Source organism: Aphis gossypii, chromosome 1 (assembly GCF_020184175.1).
Source record: "Aphis gossypii isolate Hap1 chromosome 1, ASM2018417v2, whole genome shotgun sequence".
Lineage (NCBI taxonomy): Eukaryota > Metazoa > Arthropoda > Insecta > Hemiptera > Aphididae > Aphis > Aphis gossypii.
Window position 1 is genome coordinate 57,484,186 of NC_065530.1, and position 16,917 is coordinate 57,501,102.

A 16,917-nucleotide genomic window follows, 5' to 3' on the forward strand; every position below is an offset into this window, starting at 1 on the left:
ATATTTTTAAGTTTAAACTTATTTTTTTTTTTTTTAAATATACAATAAATGGATTCTAGATTTACATAGTTAAAGATAAAGTTACGACAATTATTTTTCTCAAAAATATACCTTTATTAAAACGGTTATAAAAAATATAATCTAAAATTGAATCTTAAAGTTTAAAGGAATATAAAAAATGAAACTGATGAGTTCGGCCAACAAGATTAAATTCAAAGTCCTAATTTTATTTTAATAATAAATCAGAAATATTGTTAAATTATATGCGGTTTGAATAGTTACTCTAAAATATATACCTATTATTGTATAATAACGTCATTCCATAGGTACGTATAAGAGGAAGAAAAATAATACTAATACCAATATCAACTAATATCATAGTATTGGCTAATATGTTAAAGAACCGCCATAAATACTGAGTAAGTAATATAGGCTATAACTGATTGGCAAGGTATTTATTATTTTTAATGGCAGTATACATAGCCGGTTATACTATATTTACATCAATGTTTGATTACTTTGAATCAACATTAACAATTTTTATGAGGTGAAAAAATGCAGCATTGTTATCAGTAATCATTAAAAAAAAAAACTTAAATTGATTTACAATTACAACATATATTTATTAGATAAGTTTAGTGAAATTATATAGGGCAAGATAACATATAACGCAAGTAAAATAATTGAAAAATATTTTCATGAAGGCATGAAATTTAAGTAGAACATCTCTCCAATATTTTATCAAAAAATGAAATAGACTTGATAAAAAAGAAAATACAACGGATTCAGTTCATGACTCATAAATTATTTTTTCTTTTCTTATATTTTTGCGTGATTTATTTTTATTTAGTTATGATATATACCTTACAATTTAACGTGAATACATAAGAATGTAAATCATATTACCTTTTTAAAATGGTTTTTAGGTGGAGATATTGCAAAGCATATGATAATATGCATGGTATATGTAAAGCATGAATCATATTATAAAATGTTCAATTAACTTGATCAACGAATGCCACAATTAAAATCGAAATATACTGATTGATTAATACTATTATTGATAGTTGACCATTTTAATGAGTAATATCGTACTAAAAATGTTAATTTTTAGGGCAGAGTTTTAAAGATCGTTCAACATAACAGATGAAAGATGCAGTTAAGTTAAAAAAATCTCGATATTTTTTATCTTAATCTCTGAATAATAATAATAACAATAATTACATTGATATAGACAGATGTTTTGAATTATTATTATAACAGTATATTAGAGACAGCGGAAAATCTTTATGGATACTGACCTTCTCTCGACGCTCATCTTGATCACGGAACCGTTAGGCAAAATCACGTTCAGATCCATTGCCCCAGACAGCATGTCGGGAGGCGTGTCTTCCGTCACCGGCATCTGCAAGGACATCGTTTGTCTGAAAAATCAAAATATCAAACACATTAGATCAGTATTATGTTTTGAATTAGGTTCTATACGCGCGTCCGATACACACTAGTCACACACGCCTTGGGCTAAAAATCTCTACGAGGAACAAATGAATTATACTTGTTAGGAATAACAACCTAACCTGGCTAGTTTATGGCATAAAATAATATTTTTTCATATGATTGATGTTTAAAAATACATATATATATATATATATTATACATAGATAAGTATATCATATAATGAGTACCTACTCCTATTATTGTTAGGTCGAAGAAAATTAATACTACTCACGGAATTTGATTTCACACCGACAAATTGGATATTTTCATAGCTACCTAACATGTTTTCAAAAATTAAAACTTATAATTGTTATTAGATGAATTCAAAAAATAAATTACGATTTCGAACGTTTTATTATTTCAGTAAACATTATGTATACCTAATTCAAACCTTTAGAATAAAATAATCAAATCTTAATTTTTCCACGTTAAATAATCAGTGTACAAGCAGTAAATATTTTTATGAATAAATCATAATGTATTGATTGATGATTATCATTCTGATAAATGCAATATAATTTGTGTTGATAACGATAATAGAATAGGTATTTAAATAATTAAAACAAAACTGTCTTAATTATCAAGTTAAAAACAATTGAATATTATTTAAAATTATTATAAGTTATAACTGTATATTTAATCGTAATTATTTTTATTATTTGTTTCTTTATAACCGTTCTCAGACAAATATTAATTTGAACGATCTATAAAATATTATTAAATTGTATCTAATATCACAGAATTTTATAATATACGCAAAATGATCACATAATAATAATATAATATATATTATAAATACGCGTAGGTACAAATATATGTGTTTTATTTAATACAATAGATATTATACATACCACATAATATTATGTGGTCCGTGTAAGTTCAAACGTGACCTAACATCGAGGTATAGAACGTAAGTGTCCTAACTTACACGATTTATTAAACTTGGATTTATTTTTTTTTGACAATTTTTTTGTCATTGACAGCATACAGCAGGGTTTCGTCGTTACTATAATTGGTTTGCGGCTGAAAGAATTTCATTATAACCTAAACCAAAGAATGTAAACTGCGAGGTATAATTACGATGGCAGTGCACACTGCACATATTATCATTATGTTATTGTAGTATAGTTGTTTTTGGTGTTGTCGTCAATAATGTGTTTTCAGTCACATTAGCAACGCAAAAGAAATTGTGGGCGCAATCATGTATGACTAGAATGAGTGGCGAGCAAGTAGATATACACTATACACAGTTTCTATTTTTTTTTTCAAAAACCGTTTATAATGGTATTGTTTTTTTTTCATTTTGATACGATGACGCATGCACAAACTGTCCGAAGTCCGTTAGTTAAAAAATGATGTGGTGTTATTATTTATTTACCGTTTTGAGTAAATTCTGAACGTTATATAGGATCGTTCGAAAATTTTAAAATCGACTAAATAGTTTAACAATATTGCAAAGTTCCTTTATTTAAGTTTAAAGCATACTTTTTTTACAATATTTCAAAGGACTTATTGTATTATAAGTTTACAGTGCATAATAATAGTTGACAAAAAGTTTCGATGGTTTCTTAGAGGATTAATTCTTCTGTTCAATATTAAAGCCAAATAAAAAAAACGTCACTCGTCTTGTTTTCAGCTGATCTGCGCATTATACATATATTATACTGATACGTCGCAATAGCTAGTTTAAATAAATTATTTCACAATCAAACGTCAACCAGTTAATAATATGTGCCAATAACAACGGAGTTATATTATTTATATTCTTGTGAGTAAGGCTAGCACCAATGCAGATAGGTATATTATGTTATAATATACTTGCAAGGAGATTATCGTACATTTTTTTTATGTACTATTGAGGAAATAATAAAATATTATAATATGGAATTCGACTAGATGAGCCGATTTTTATTACACATATCGCATTAATCTATACAATGTTATATATACGAGTGTACCTATATAAAGTATATACAGATATTTGTTTGAATTTTTTATTTCATAACATTGCGGGAATAAGAAAGATTTGCTACTTGTGACATGATAAGCAGAATGGGTACGCACAAATAACGAATAGTTTTTTGTATAAGATAAGTGCAAGAACTTACAATCAATCGTAACACATAATATACAGTGTGATTCATCAAGCACACTCATTAATCACTCCCTATTCTTCAAATTTTTATTTTTGGAATTTTTAAATATACTTAAATATTAAATTTTAAAAATTTTGAGATTTTTTTGTATTATTTAAGGAGGGTCCTATGGAGATACAGACTTCTATTTTTTTTTTAATTTGTTATTTTAATTAATAAATTTATTGTTAAATTAAAAAAATATGATGAGTAATGAGCATACCTAACCTAACCTAACCTTGGTGAATCACCCTGTGTACATTTTTGAATACTATATTCAATTTAGAAAATTTTTTGAATATCTATTGAATAAATCGTTCGTAAGACCGATACATGTGAGCTACCTATACGTTTATATTATTAAAATACGAGAACATATTACCACGAATTGAAATCACCCACACGTACGACTATACCCTATTATTCGTATAGACGTATACGAATTGAATGCGATCAGACACTGCCGCCGCAGTACTGCAGTCATATAGATATATATCTACTTATATAGTGTACACGGCGCGTGCATATACTATACTACGGTTCCGGTAACGATTTCATCCGGATATTTACCCGCCACATGATGCGTGCAAGATGAAAAATATGAGTTCACGAAACGCTACCGGTACTTCTTGACCTTCGAATGAACGGTACGCCGCCGCCAACACACTATAATTTTTACCGCGGGTTCACCAAACTTGGCGTGGGGTCATTGTATTCGCTAATTTCTATTTATTATGTCCCTATGTGTTCTGTTTGTTTGAGCTACGGTAAGTTCCGGCGGCACCCGTGTGGCCGTGTTAAAACGCAGCATATTTATCGTTTTGTTTTTCCTCAACATCATTTTTTTTATACATGCAGATATATAATTTACGTTTGCGAATATAATTGACAACACGAATAAAATACTAAATATTAAATTGGATAATATCGCATTTTTTACAAAAACATTTTACGAAACTAACATAGTTTTCATGGGGTTATATTATATTACAATATATATTCGACTATATTAACTATTATGACGTATTTAGGGATATCTTTCAGCCGGTATTATGATATATTATACATACTGACTGTAAAAGTATAATTTATTGGATGTTTCGTCAAGTTTGTGCACTTAAACTTCGAGACAATAAGCTATAAATTTATCACGCTAACCATGTGGCTTTTACAGGTTCGACATATACTGGCACCTACACATATGATACATGCATATTTTATATTTCTATTGACAAGGTGAAATATATGTATAGAAAATTACGATAAATACATTTTTGAAATGTCAATTAGTCATAGTTCGTTATTTCTTTGAAAATAAAGTACAATGCATTTTTATTTAAATTTTTCTAAAATTCTAAAAATCTATTTTAAACTATAATATTAACTTTATTATTAATAATAATTAATACGTTATTATGATGATGAACACATTATATTATAATACATATAATATACATTATAAATTTATAATACATTGATATTTAAGATTGAAGAAAGACAATAATTGGATATTTTATAAGACATTTGGTATAGTAAAATATTAAATAAAAATAAGTGAATAAATAAAATAAATCTTAAAATTATAACCAGAATTAATTGTTTATTTGTACAATTATTTACGGTTAAAAGCTCAAGTAGAAATAGAGAATATTTATTAATTTAAGATAAATTGTAATACTAGTCATGCATATAAAAACATGTAAATAAAATTATAATAACTATATTATTTAAAATTTAAAATAAAACGTGTAAAAGTTCTAAATACACCATTGCACCCGATTGACTTTTAACTTCTATATTGGTTTTTAAATCGTATATGGTAATCTACTGTATAGTGCATTGAATAATAGTTGCGTTTACTTTATGCGAACCGTACATTTCGTTTATTTATTTATGGTATTTATGTTTCGCATCATAAGTACGGGTTTGTTGTTCTAGGTAATATTAAAATAAATTACCTAGTCAAGTACTCTAAATATTTCTGCAAGATTAAAATAAGTATGTACCTACATTATGTCTGTTGACACATCTAAACTTAAGAGTGAACATAGAAATTTTTATTTAGTATTTTGTAATAATTAGTTCACTATTAATTTATCTAAAACTGTATGTGCTAAGTACATCCCGTATATTATTAAAGTCAATAAATTGATTCTTATATTTTATTTAGTCGTTTGCTTAACAGTCCTGCATATTATTTAATACTATGATGAAGTCTCTATATAGCCTATACTTATAGTTATATTTCTTTACTGTACATTATTAGTAGTAATATCACATGATTTACAGACAGGCGTTTAAAAAAAAAAAAAACTGCAACCACAGTACATGGTAATAATTGATGAAGTAACAATTATTATTATAATAGGACGTTATACGAATTAAATTGATATAGTTAAAATATCATGATGTTTGGTTTTTTAAGTTAATTATCGTCGAGTTGTTTTAGTACAATAATATTATACACTGAATATATTACAATAATGAGATTGCGTGTATAAATATTTTCTGTCACAGTCGTTCTCTAAATAATTATACGTATAGAGTCGTCGGAAATGTTTTTTAGCATTGCACATCAGCGTTTCAATAGCGTCACTGTAGGGAAGCCTGTCCTATGAATGTAACATTTTCGATTTTAATATACTGTAATGGAATGATTCAAAAGTGTTGGGGGACGCGGGCGATATATAATATCCCGCAGTACGCTTGACTCAGTGAAAAAATCATTATTCCAAAATTAAAACCGTATATAGGTATACGATATAAAATACGATAGAAACGTTTTAAAATTGTCGGAAATGTTAACAAGAGACTTGATTGCGGATGCAAGGCTGTACTATAATATAATATTATAGTTATGAAAGTGCCGCCGTACACCTATTGTTTTCTTCAAAATGTGAATTAAAAAAAAAGATGTTTTTTTCACTTTAAAATACTTTAACAGTCTTCGTCGTTAATTATGATTTTTTTCGACGTTATAGCTATTATAATATTATATTAGTTTACATTTTATCCCCCGGGATGGCCTCCAATAGATATTTTCGTGTATTCGTTGAATATACCATACTAACGTCAGTTTTTTTCTATCTAACAATGGTCGGTAGTAATTAGATAATGATTAAAATGGGCTGACACAATTGAACTCCATGAATACTCTTCTATAATATATTATAGGATCTAAAACATTAAAATTTAATGTGTATCGTCCTCTGAAATAGGTAGGTATTATATATATAATGTAGTACAATACTTTATACAACAATACAAACGCGTAGTTGTATACAAATTATATATATATAATATATAAAACCCAAGTACATAGGTAGGTAGGTAAAATAATAGAATAAAATCAGTCAAGTAAGTACAAGGACATTTTGAGGTAAATACATTTAGCGTAAATACATGTATCGTCACATCATGCTTGTTAAACTAATGTTTTTCAATAATTATTTTCAATTTAAGCACACCAATCTATGTTTCAATATCACGAGAATAATAAAATTACAGCAGGTGTGAAAATTCAATGAAAAAACAGAGGGAACGAAAGCCATTTTTAAGCTATATTATAATTTTATGTTTATGGTCAATATAATTTATGGTGGACACAATGAGCAACTTGCCCCTAAATCACTATCATTTAATAAACATAATCAATTATGATGGGTTTATTTTATTTTATAATATATAGGTGCACGCCCCCACATATTGTGTCTATGATGAATCCTTAATTAAAAACACCAGAATTTACGAGTGTTATAGATAAATAAAAAAATGTAATAATTTAACAAGGAAGATGTATATAATTTTTTTTTCAATTATATAAGTTTTACATAGCATTTTGCAGTTTTGATAAATCTATTACAATAATTACGAAATAATACTATCTGAAACCATATATTCGTATATAATCGTAGTATATAGTATTATAGCTTCAGTAATTAGGTTTGAAGTTTGAAGAATTAAAAACGCGAGCTTTAATTGCATTTAAAAAATCTTCAGATCGCGGTCATTAAGCCATATTATATAAGTATATATATATATATAGTATCTAAATATACAGAGCGATTTTATTTTGACCACGCACTTGGCAATATCAATAAATATACAAAAGAATTTTAAATCAATTTTATTTAGATGATTAAAAATTAAAAGTATACATTTTGTACTATGAATTCATTTATTTTTAAAAATTCTTTAGATATTCTTGCGATATTTTAGCCCGTAAGTTCACGATAAAATAATTACTCTGTATAAAATAAATACAATCGAACAAATTCAGATCATATTATATTATATATACGAGTACGCACACACACACGTAGGTATCTTATATATGTATATTATAATTATTATTATTGTATGTTTTGTACACGACTTTTATTATAATATACCAGCTTTACGTCGTGTATAATATATTTATATAATATAATATACACGTGTAGTAGATACTATACATGACGTGTAATTTTTTTTTCGCGTTTTAAGCGAAATGTCGGTACCTACCGCCGCTGCCGCAACCGATAGGAGATAATATTTAATACGTATATAATATATATATAATACAATATAAGACACGTTATTGCGGGCGCGCTGCACCGCGACGTTCGGGCGTTTCGTCTCCCGAGTTCGACCGACATAATATCTACTCGAGAACACACAAGCACATATTATTATTATATACATATCGTTATACCGTGGTGAGTATCCTCCTCGGCGAAGGACCCAGTGACCCGTTTCTCGAACCCGTTTGCTGGCCGCGCCCCGGCTACAGCGCTACGCCGGTGCGTCTCGTTTTGTGCGTCGTCGTCGGATTCATACACTGAACGTTCGTTAGTTACCACAGCCGGGCTGGACCGACTGACTAAACGCGGTTATGGGGCCGCATCTGCAGAGAGTGGCAATCATTTGTATTTTACATTCTATATTTATAGCTACCAGCCCATATATACATTATATACGTATGCCTTACACATAATGTTTATGCAGATTTATCCGCGTTTAGTACACGGAAAAAAATAATTAGTTGGTTTAACTAAAAATATATGTACACTAGCCATAAAATGTAGTTCCGTATGGCATAGCCCAACATTTAGTTGCAAGTACCAAACGGTTATAGTTGCAAGATTAATAGTTAATTTGACTACAATTTATAGTTGCTAATTTTTTTAACAATATTATTTAGTTAAGTCAATACTATTAATCTATTGTAAATATATAGTTGATACAACCAAAAGATATATTAGTCTTACTATAGCATCAGTCAAATTAACCAAGTCAATTTTCTGAAACAACTAAACAATGCAGTTGACAATTTCTCTAACTAAATATTTAGTTAAACCAACTATTGTTATTTTTGACATTTATAGTAAATATAACTAAACCTTTTATAGTCATTACTATAATTTTAGTTAAATTTACTAGTCATTTTTGTTTGAAATTGCTAAAAAATATAGTAGATTTTTCCAAGTCAATTAGCTAGTTTAATTTAAACTACCTACTAATATTTTTGGGGTGATCAAGAAGTAGGAAAAAGAAAGTACAAGGACCTGTAAATATAAACAACATAAATTTAAAAAAAAAAAAAAACAGATTCATTAAGAATAATAAAATATTTATTAATAAAGAAATGTTTTTTATACATAGTAGATAGTAGATACATAAAATTTTTGTATTACATATGTTTATGAAGATATATAAGATAAACCATTTGATAAGACACAATGAACAGTGGGATGTACACAGTCTAATTGTTCAACTGAACAACAAATAATTTTTCAGTTAATTGCACATTATATGCTTGGAAATGCTCATCAAAATATTTATTCTCATAAATCTTACAAATAAAAAATGGTATATTATTGGTTTGAATAAATATAGATAAAATTAGTCCAAAAATTGGTAAAATATTTGGATTATCACTGAAATTAATAAGAACAGACATATTATTGCTATTGTAAGTGGTTCCTTTAAAATCAACCCATGAAAAAAATATTGCATTTTCTAAAAATTCAAAAGGAGAACATAAAAATTCAACTTTACTATACTCGTGCCTTGTAGTTTCCGAAAGAGTTATTTGACGACCAAACTGCATATCAATAATATTATTATTTGATGACAAAACTCTGTATGCCAAACTAAGTTGATGTTTCAATGCTAAAGTATAAGGAGAGTTCTTACGAGATGTAATTGATTTAGCAGTTTCCTTAAGCTGTTTATGTTTTGATTGAAATATTTACCTATAATAAAAATGTGTTTTAAGTTATATTATGCTGTCTATATTATAGTATAAGCCCTGACTATATTATTTATAATTAATAACAAAATAAGCATAAAAAAAATATTAACTTACCTTTAAATTTTTCAATCATATCTTCAAATCCCCATTCGGATAAAATATTTTTAGTGAAGTCGTCCATTGAAATTTAAAGCAATACAATTTTACGAGTAACAATGTTTAACGGTTACGGATTAACGTCGGCAGACGGCTTGTGACTAGTTGTTGTGACGGGACTCGAAGGGACTAAGGTAGACACTAGACAGACTGGCGACTGCGAAAGGCGCGAGCAGGTATCCAGGGATTAAACAAAATTAACTAAACGTATAGTAGATCCAACTAAACAATCTAGTGAAACTCTTAAATAACCACACCATTTTAGTTACTTCAACTAACTTTATCAGTAGAATAATTATATTTTTTAACTATAAAATTCTAGTTCAGTTTACTATACCATTTAAGTAAATCTAACTAAAAATTAATTACTTCAACTAAATTTCTGCCAACTAAAAATATTTAGTTTATATTTTTTTCCGTGTATACGCCACGATCATAATTGCACATTGCACAGCTATTGGTCGTATCTTTCAATAGAACGCCACTCCACATCAACAAATTGTTCATAAAAACCATCTCGCGCTATCCTAAAATAGTTTGACAGCATTTGTAAGAGAATATTATATTATTATGTTATGTTGTGGATTTTTTTTTTTCAAAATCATATATACCTACTTAGTTAAGACGTTTGAAAAACACGAGAATAATATAGATTCTCTTTTAATAATACTTAATTTATTCTTGTTTGTGATGTTAAAAAAAATAAAAACGCTATGATGATTGGGCAACATTTTCCATGAACTATGTCTGAAACGGTCATTTCGTGAAAGGTAATTTGTAATTTATGCAAATCTGTGTAAACATTTTAAAAACTGAATTACTACAATATCCATAAATATTCAAATGCAAGAGTAGTGAAATCTCAAATATTTAGTAAGCTATGATTAGGAATAGGGGGTGGATAAAAAATATACCGTATGCCACTATATGGCGTATTATGCACGAAGACAAACACCGAGAGACATTCGGTCAGTGGAGGGTTTAGGATTTTCACACATTTGGCGGTGGGCGAAGCCGCGAAGAGAGGATATACATTCATTTTTTATGAACATAAATAAAATGTAATAAACACTATATTATTAAGGATTTTTAGATTTTTTTTATAAAACGAAATTTCATTCTTTAATAGTTTTTTTTTTATTCCACAGGAGAATATCACCGTATCTATAGATCCACTACTGTACTAAGTAAACTATATCACGATATCTTCGAATTGGAAACAACGATAATAATGATGGTAATGGATAATTTATTGTGATTTTCTAAGACGAGAGCCGTTTACAGTTGGATCAATAACAAATTGTATTAATTAAAAAATAATACGTTTGATACCACGTTTTTTTGTGCAGCCGTGGAAGTGCAGCACGAGGAATATTTCAAAACCACAGTGTTGGTTTTTAAGCGTTTAAACCGTTGAAGTTATAATTTGACTGAATATAATACATTAAAATAATATGCACGGGAATACAATATATATAGAACTTTGATAAAAGCAAACCAGCTATTGTAACACAATTTGGAATGCTGATATCCAGTTACGTCGAATTTGTTTAGAAACGATGTTAAAAATTATGGAAAATTACTTGGCACTCCAAACAGATCGATCGATCAAGAAGTGCACAGGAGCAGCGTTTATCTCTAGTTTACCGCAGCCTATAAACATTCTCGTGTTACAAGGACTTTTGAATTAATTTTTAGACATGTTTGATAAACACTCGTTATATATTTTGTTTGATATTATGAACATATTTCGTTGTTTAATATTTTAAAATATTTAATTAGATATATGACGCAATTTCCTAACATTGTCTGCAGCTAATTTGAATCTTACGTTTTAATTACAAAGATATTAATGCAAACGTATTATATAAAGATTCAATCAGATATAATATAGATTTTACACACATATTTACTTAGTTTACCCAATTGATAAATTGAACTTTGAATGTCAAGATAGCTGTAGAATAAATGGAATTTTTATTAATTCTTTTAACATAAACGGAAATAAAATAATTCTCGTTTAGGATTATGAACCACAACGAATCTAACCAATTAATACACACAATATATACATTGCGGTATAAAAACAATTACATTTCACGCATGCGTAGGTATATTATAAACTGAATGTGTTTGAGGTCTATACGACATTAAAAATTGTAAACACGACAGTTTTAATAACGATTATTGTTATTTAACATTTACATTCTACATATTGTGCGGCACTTTCTCTGTAATTAACGTGGCACAGAACTGGCAATTTCGCACCACGCGTCCATCAATGGTAACCGATTTATGCGAAAGCATCCTGAACGTAAATAATCATATAGTGCATAATAAACGTATAAGAATGAATAAGACGCGAACTATGTTATTAAAGTATATAATTTCTAACATGTGTGTAGGAACGTTATAATATTATAATTTAAATCATATTCACGTTTTAGAATGGTAAAGTTCTTACAGCAGACGCGAGAGAATGGTTCGATTTGGTTCATGGAATATTTAAAATAATTTCTTATCATTAAATAAAGCGGGCACCTTGGCCGTAATGTACAATATTGACTTGTAAAATATAATGAATATCATGATTGTAGCTATATATATTTTACTACCTATACTGAAGCTTTTTGAGAAAAAAATTTTCACTGATTATATACGATTATCAGATATTTGGATCTCTTAAAATGTTTATATAATTCTATAAAGTATGTACAGTATACACATAAAAAAAAAATAATGAACAATTAATTGTTATAAGTTAAAAGATAAGAATTAAAATACACTTATTTGCATAGTTGCATGAATAATGAATAATAATTTATGGTTAGAGATGCTGCAGTGTATGGTTGGTTGATCATAAAATAATTTTGAGTTATTTGCTTACTTAAAATTAAACAACACGTTTAAACACTTTTAACATTTTTGAGGCTAGGATAACATAATTATAATAGTTAATATTACATGTTTTTGAGACAAATGTACATAAATATATTTTTTAACATTACCCACTTTTATTTCGAAAAGTCAATACCTAAATTAAATTTTTCAATAAAAAGGAAATACCTATTGAATTTGCATTAAATAATATTTAAGTTTATACTATCATATGATTTATTTCATACATTTAGGTTTAAGGATCTGCCTAAATCTTTTTATTTTTTTCAAATAGTTAATTATACAATAATAGTACACACGGGTTTGTTAAAGTTAAACCTTCTATATTGTTTTCAAATGAGCGTCGTACGTCGTACTCCCGTAGAGACTTTTCCTCCACCGGGCTCCGCTGCAACGAAGGTCGATTCATATGGACTTGTAAGTTATAAGTTGGTCCCAAAAATGCCAATATAATGTTCCCGTCTTTACTTTCTTTAATTACTTGTCGTAATTTAACTTGCATTACTTTTCTTTTTATTTTCAACAAACCCATCGTAAGACTCTATCTCGTAGACTATTCTCTTTTCGCGTATACTCTCATTATTACGGAGAACTCCAGGTCTACTTTCTCTCTTCATTGTACGAACCAGTTTTATTATTTACTGTACGTTTATAAATATAAAATTTTTTTTATTGTAATAGTATGTTCAATATTTATACTTTTATGCCGATTAAGCTTTAAATATTAAATGTGAAGTGCCCGCTTGTAGTATAGCCTATAGGCGTATACGCATATAGTAACCGACCCGGTGACGGCTTAAGTTCTAAGCGAATCTCGTGCGAACTAGGTAATGCCAACGGCTATCATACAAAATGCGACTCGCATGTGCTTCGACTCGTGCAAACGTGTATATTGAATGACATACGTAGGTAACTACATGTTAAACTCTGTGTGCACCATGCTCTGATTAGCCCAAATAAATAAAGTGAAATACTATAGTCTCACACATATATGTGAAATTGTAGTGTTCGATATAAGCACTAATTGATTGACAAAAGGAGTCAAGGAATTGTTAAAGCCGCTATTGAAGAAAAAAACTAAGTAAACGATTTTCGGCCCAGAAAACGGATGGATGAACACGTACGAACAGGAAGACGCGTTAGATGATCCGTGAAAATGTTGCTACTTCGTTGGGATAATTCGATTAAAAACTTTGAAATCCTATTAAAGGATATAATACAGGTATAAGTAATACCTGTCTACTGAAATGCGCAACGAATATGACACACATTGATACATCTAAGATCTAACATAAACAATTGGTAATTTTACAAAATATTTAAGTATCTACGTAGTTTTCTTTTTTTTCGGAAAGGCTTATATTAAACATTACCGTGTAAACGAGTTGATATTTTTTTATGTTATTTCAGTTTAGAAAATTATATTTTTCTAATTATTGTTTTAAACACAATGCTTGTTTAGTATTTATTTAAAATTTACTGTTTAAATGCTATGTCTTGATTATATTGTTGAATATAGAATATAAAATTGCGTTGAACATATTTTAGAAATTGAAAAGAATGTAAAGTATGTACATATTTACAATATTTAGTTTTGATATATTTGGAATGTATAGAACATTAACAGTTTTTCATAATCATAATTTTAGATATTAATTTCAACTAACCTCACGTTTATAATATACATTCCGTTCATTTGATTACATATACATCTGATTCATTGGGTTTCAGTAATAATTTTCATTTTTTCCCCTATACTTTCACAGACTGATATGATTCATAGTTATTGTATGTCCCATGACTGATATACGAAGAACAGTAGAGATGTATGCACCGAAACATTAAAACGTGAGCTACTGAAGGTCACCGCCAATACTGTCACGATTACTGGTAGAACAATTTCGACCCATCAAGACTTTTGTAGAATTTGAAGACACTTAGTCTTTTGTTTCTAATAGTTTTATAATTTCATTATTAGGAGATCTTAACTTTGAGTTTGTATTAATATTTATTAAGAACATACAAAAATATCAAAATATAAATGTGTCATGATGCTTAAGTTTATAAATACGATAAAAGAGATAAGTTATTAATAGACAATATAAGTACATAAGTATGTAATTATGATAAATAACTTAGAAAATAAATAGTAAATGATATAATATTAAACATCATAGAATATAGATAAATCTACTAAACATAATTAATATACTTCATTTATTTATTTAATTTAAAAATTAATATTTTTACACGTATAAATGCATAAATTAAATAAGTATCAAAATTTCCGTGTTACGATTATACAGAATAATGACAAAATCTAATAAAGCGTTAAGAGAATAAATCTATGTATATAAAAATGATTATCAGTTTCAGTATTTCAATTACGTTCTTTGTTGAAATGCCAAAGAAGATAATATAAAAAAATAATTACATTTTTAAGTTTAAAATCAACTTTTTAAAAAATTGTAAATAGTTCTTATTACATAAGTACTTTATTCACATAACTACAAAAAAACAATTGTGAAAATGTTTGTTTGAAAAAATTGGATATTCTTTTATAAGAGTGATGATTTCCTGGTTTTTATACGTAATCAGTCTTATAGACGAATCTTAACTAATAATTGGTCAATACTGTATTAGGTGGCATTGGTGTTCAGCAGTTACTCTGGTTGCTGCTTCTCAGGTGGGTGGTTACTGGCTATACTCAAGAATTTAAGCAACACATCACATGTTTATTGTTTAATAACTTAAAACTAAGTTTTTAAATAGTAACTAATTGGTAAGTTCAAAGTAAAGAAGACTTAGAAACTAAAAAAAAATCCTATAAAATAATTATTAATGATTTATATTTTATTTATAAATTTCATATTTACATCTAGTTAAATATTACAATGGTCATATAGGTATAAAACACGTGAAATAAATATCAGATGAGTTATTACCTTGGTTATTATGAAGTACGTCAATCGTCTCTACTTAACCTTCTAATTTATAATAAATGTACGACATACGATGGATATTTTCTGTTAAATCGTAATTTTTTTAAAATCAATATAGTGTTAGTGATGATGAAATCTTGGGGATAGTCGTAATCATAGCGAACAATTGTGGCAAAAATCTAGATAGATGGGAGGACATGATTATATTGACATACTAGACATTTAATATAATTTCTTGTATAATACAATTATGTAATTAATTAAATAAACAAATATATAAATACAAAAAATACGCCTATGACTGCGATGTTTGGGAAATTGAATTTGTTTCTTGTAAAATCACAACAGTAGTAAAAATCAAAAAAAAAATCCCATTTGTATTTTAAGTTGGTTAATTACCTTCATTCGACAATTAAATTTACGTTGTTTTTGTATGCATACATTGAAGCACTGCAATAATTGGCATTACTTATACAGTGTTGATTCACTACAGTACAGACAGGTAGCATAACTATACTATTTCACTGCATTGTAATTATTATTATTACAATTTTGAAGTACTGTCTTATTATTACATACACTGGTCACGTTCTTCTAATCTCTTTTATTATGCCACTACCGTTACATAAAAAAACGATCATACAAGCAGGGCGCTGGCCTGCACGCCAACCGTTTAAGAGGCGTGTCACACGGGCGAAACCGTCATCTACTTCCGAAACGATTCTTCGGGGTTCACCGAGCGTGACTATTATTGCAATCGGATCATTCATGCTCTAACCATATAAAAAATAAAAAGGCCTCGGGACCCTTTCCCGTCTATATACGTAAACACATACAATCATATAATACACATAACCCATATATACGTACTACGTACCTACATATTGTTTTCCGGATATTAGACTAGACCTAATTTGGATTATTTTTTGAAATCAATATGGTTACTTGAAAGAAATACTACGCGTATACTACTGGTACTTTGGTGATCGGTATCCAGTAGAAATTAAAAATATGGTTTGATATATAAAATATTGGTTTATTCAAGTTAACGTTT

At 28.1% G+C, this 16,917-nt stretch overlaps 1 protein-coding gene across 5 annotated transcripts in view; it reads right to left on the reverse strand.

Annotated features, from left to right (window-relative positions):
• LOC114119573 (cordon-bleu protein-like 1) overlaps positions 1–16,917 on the reverse strand; it is a 102,622-nt gene that overhangs the window by 12,237 nt on the left and 73,468 nt on the right. For 4 of the 5 annotated variants that reach the window (XM_050197941.1, XM_050197937.1, XM_050197936.1 and 1 more), the window contains one exon: positions 1,302–1,424. In XM_050197941.1, the coding sequence (XP_050053898.1) occupies positions 1,302–1,424 (123 nt within the window). Of the gene's footprint in view, positions 1–1,301; positions 1,425–8,325; positions 8,492–16,917 lie in introns of those variants that run through there. The other variant, XM_050197939.1, reaches the window with a different exon arrangement.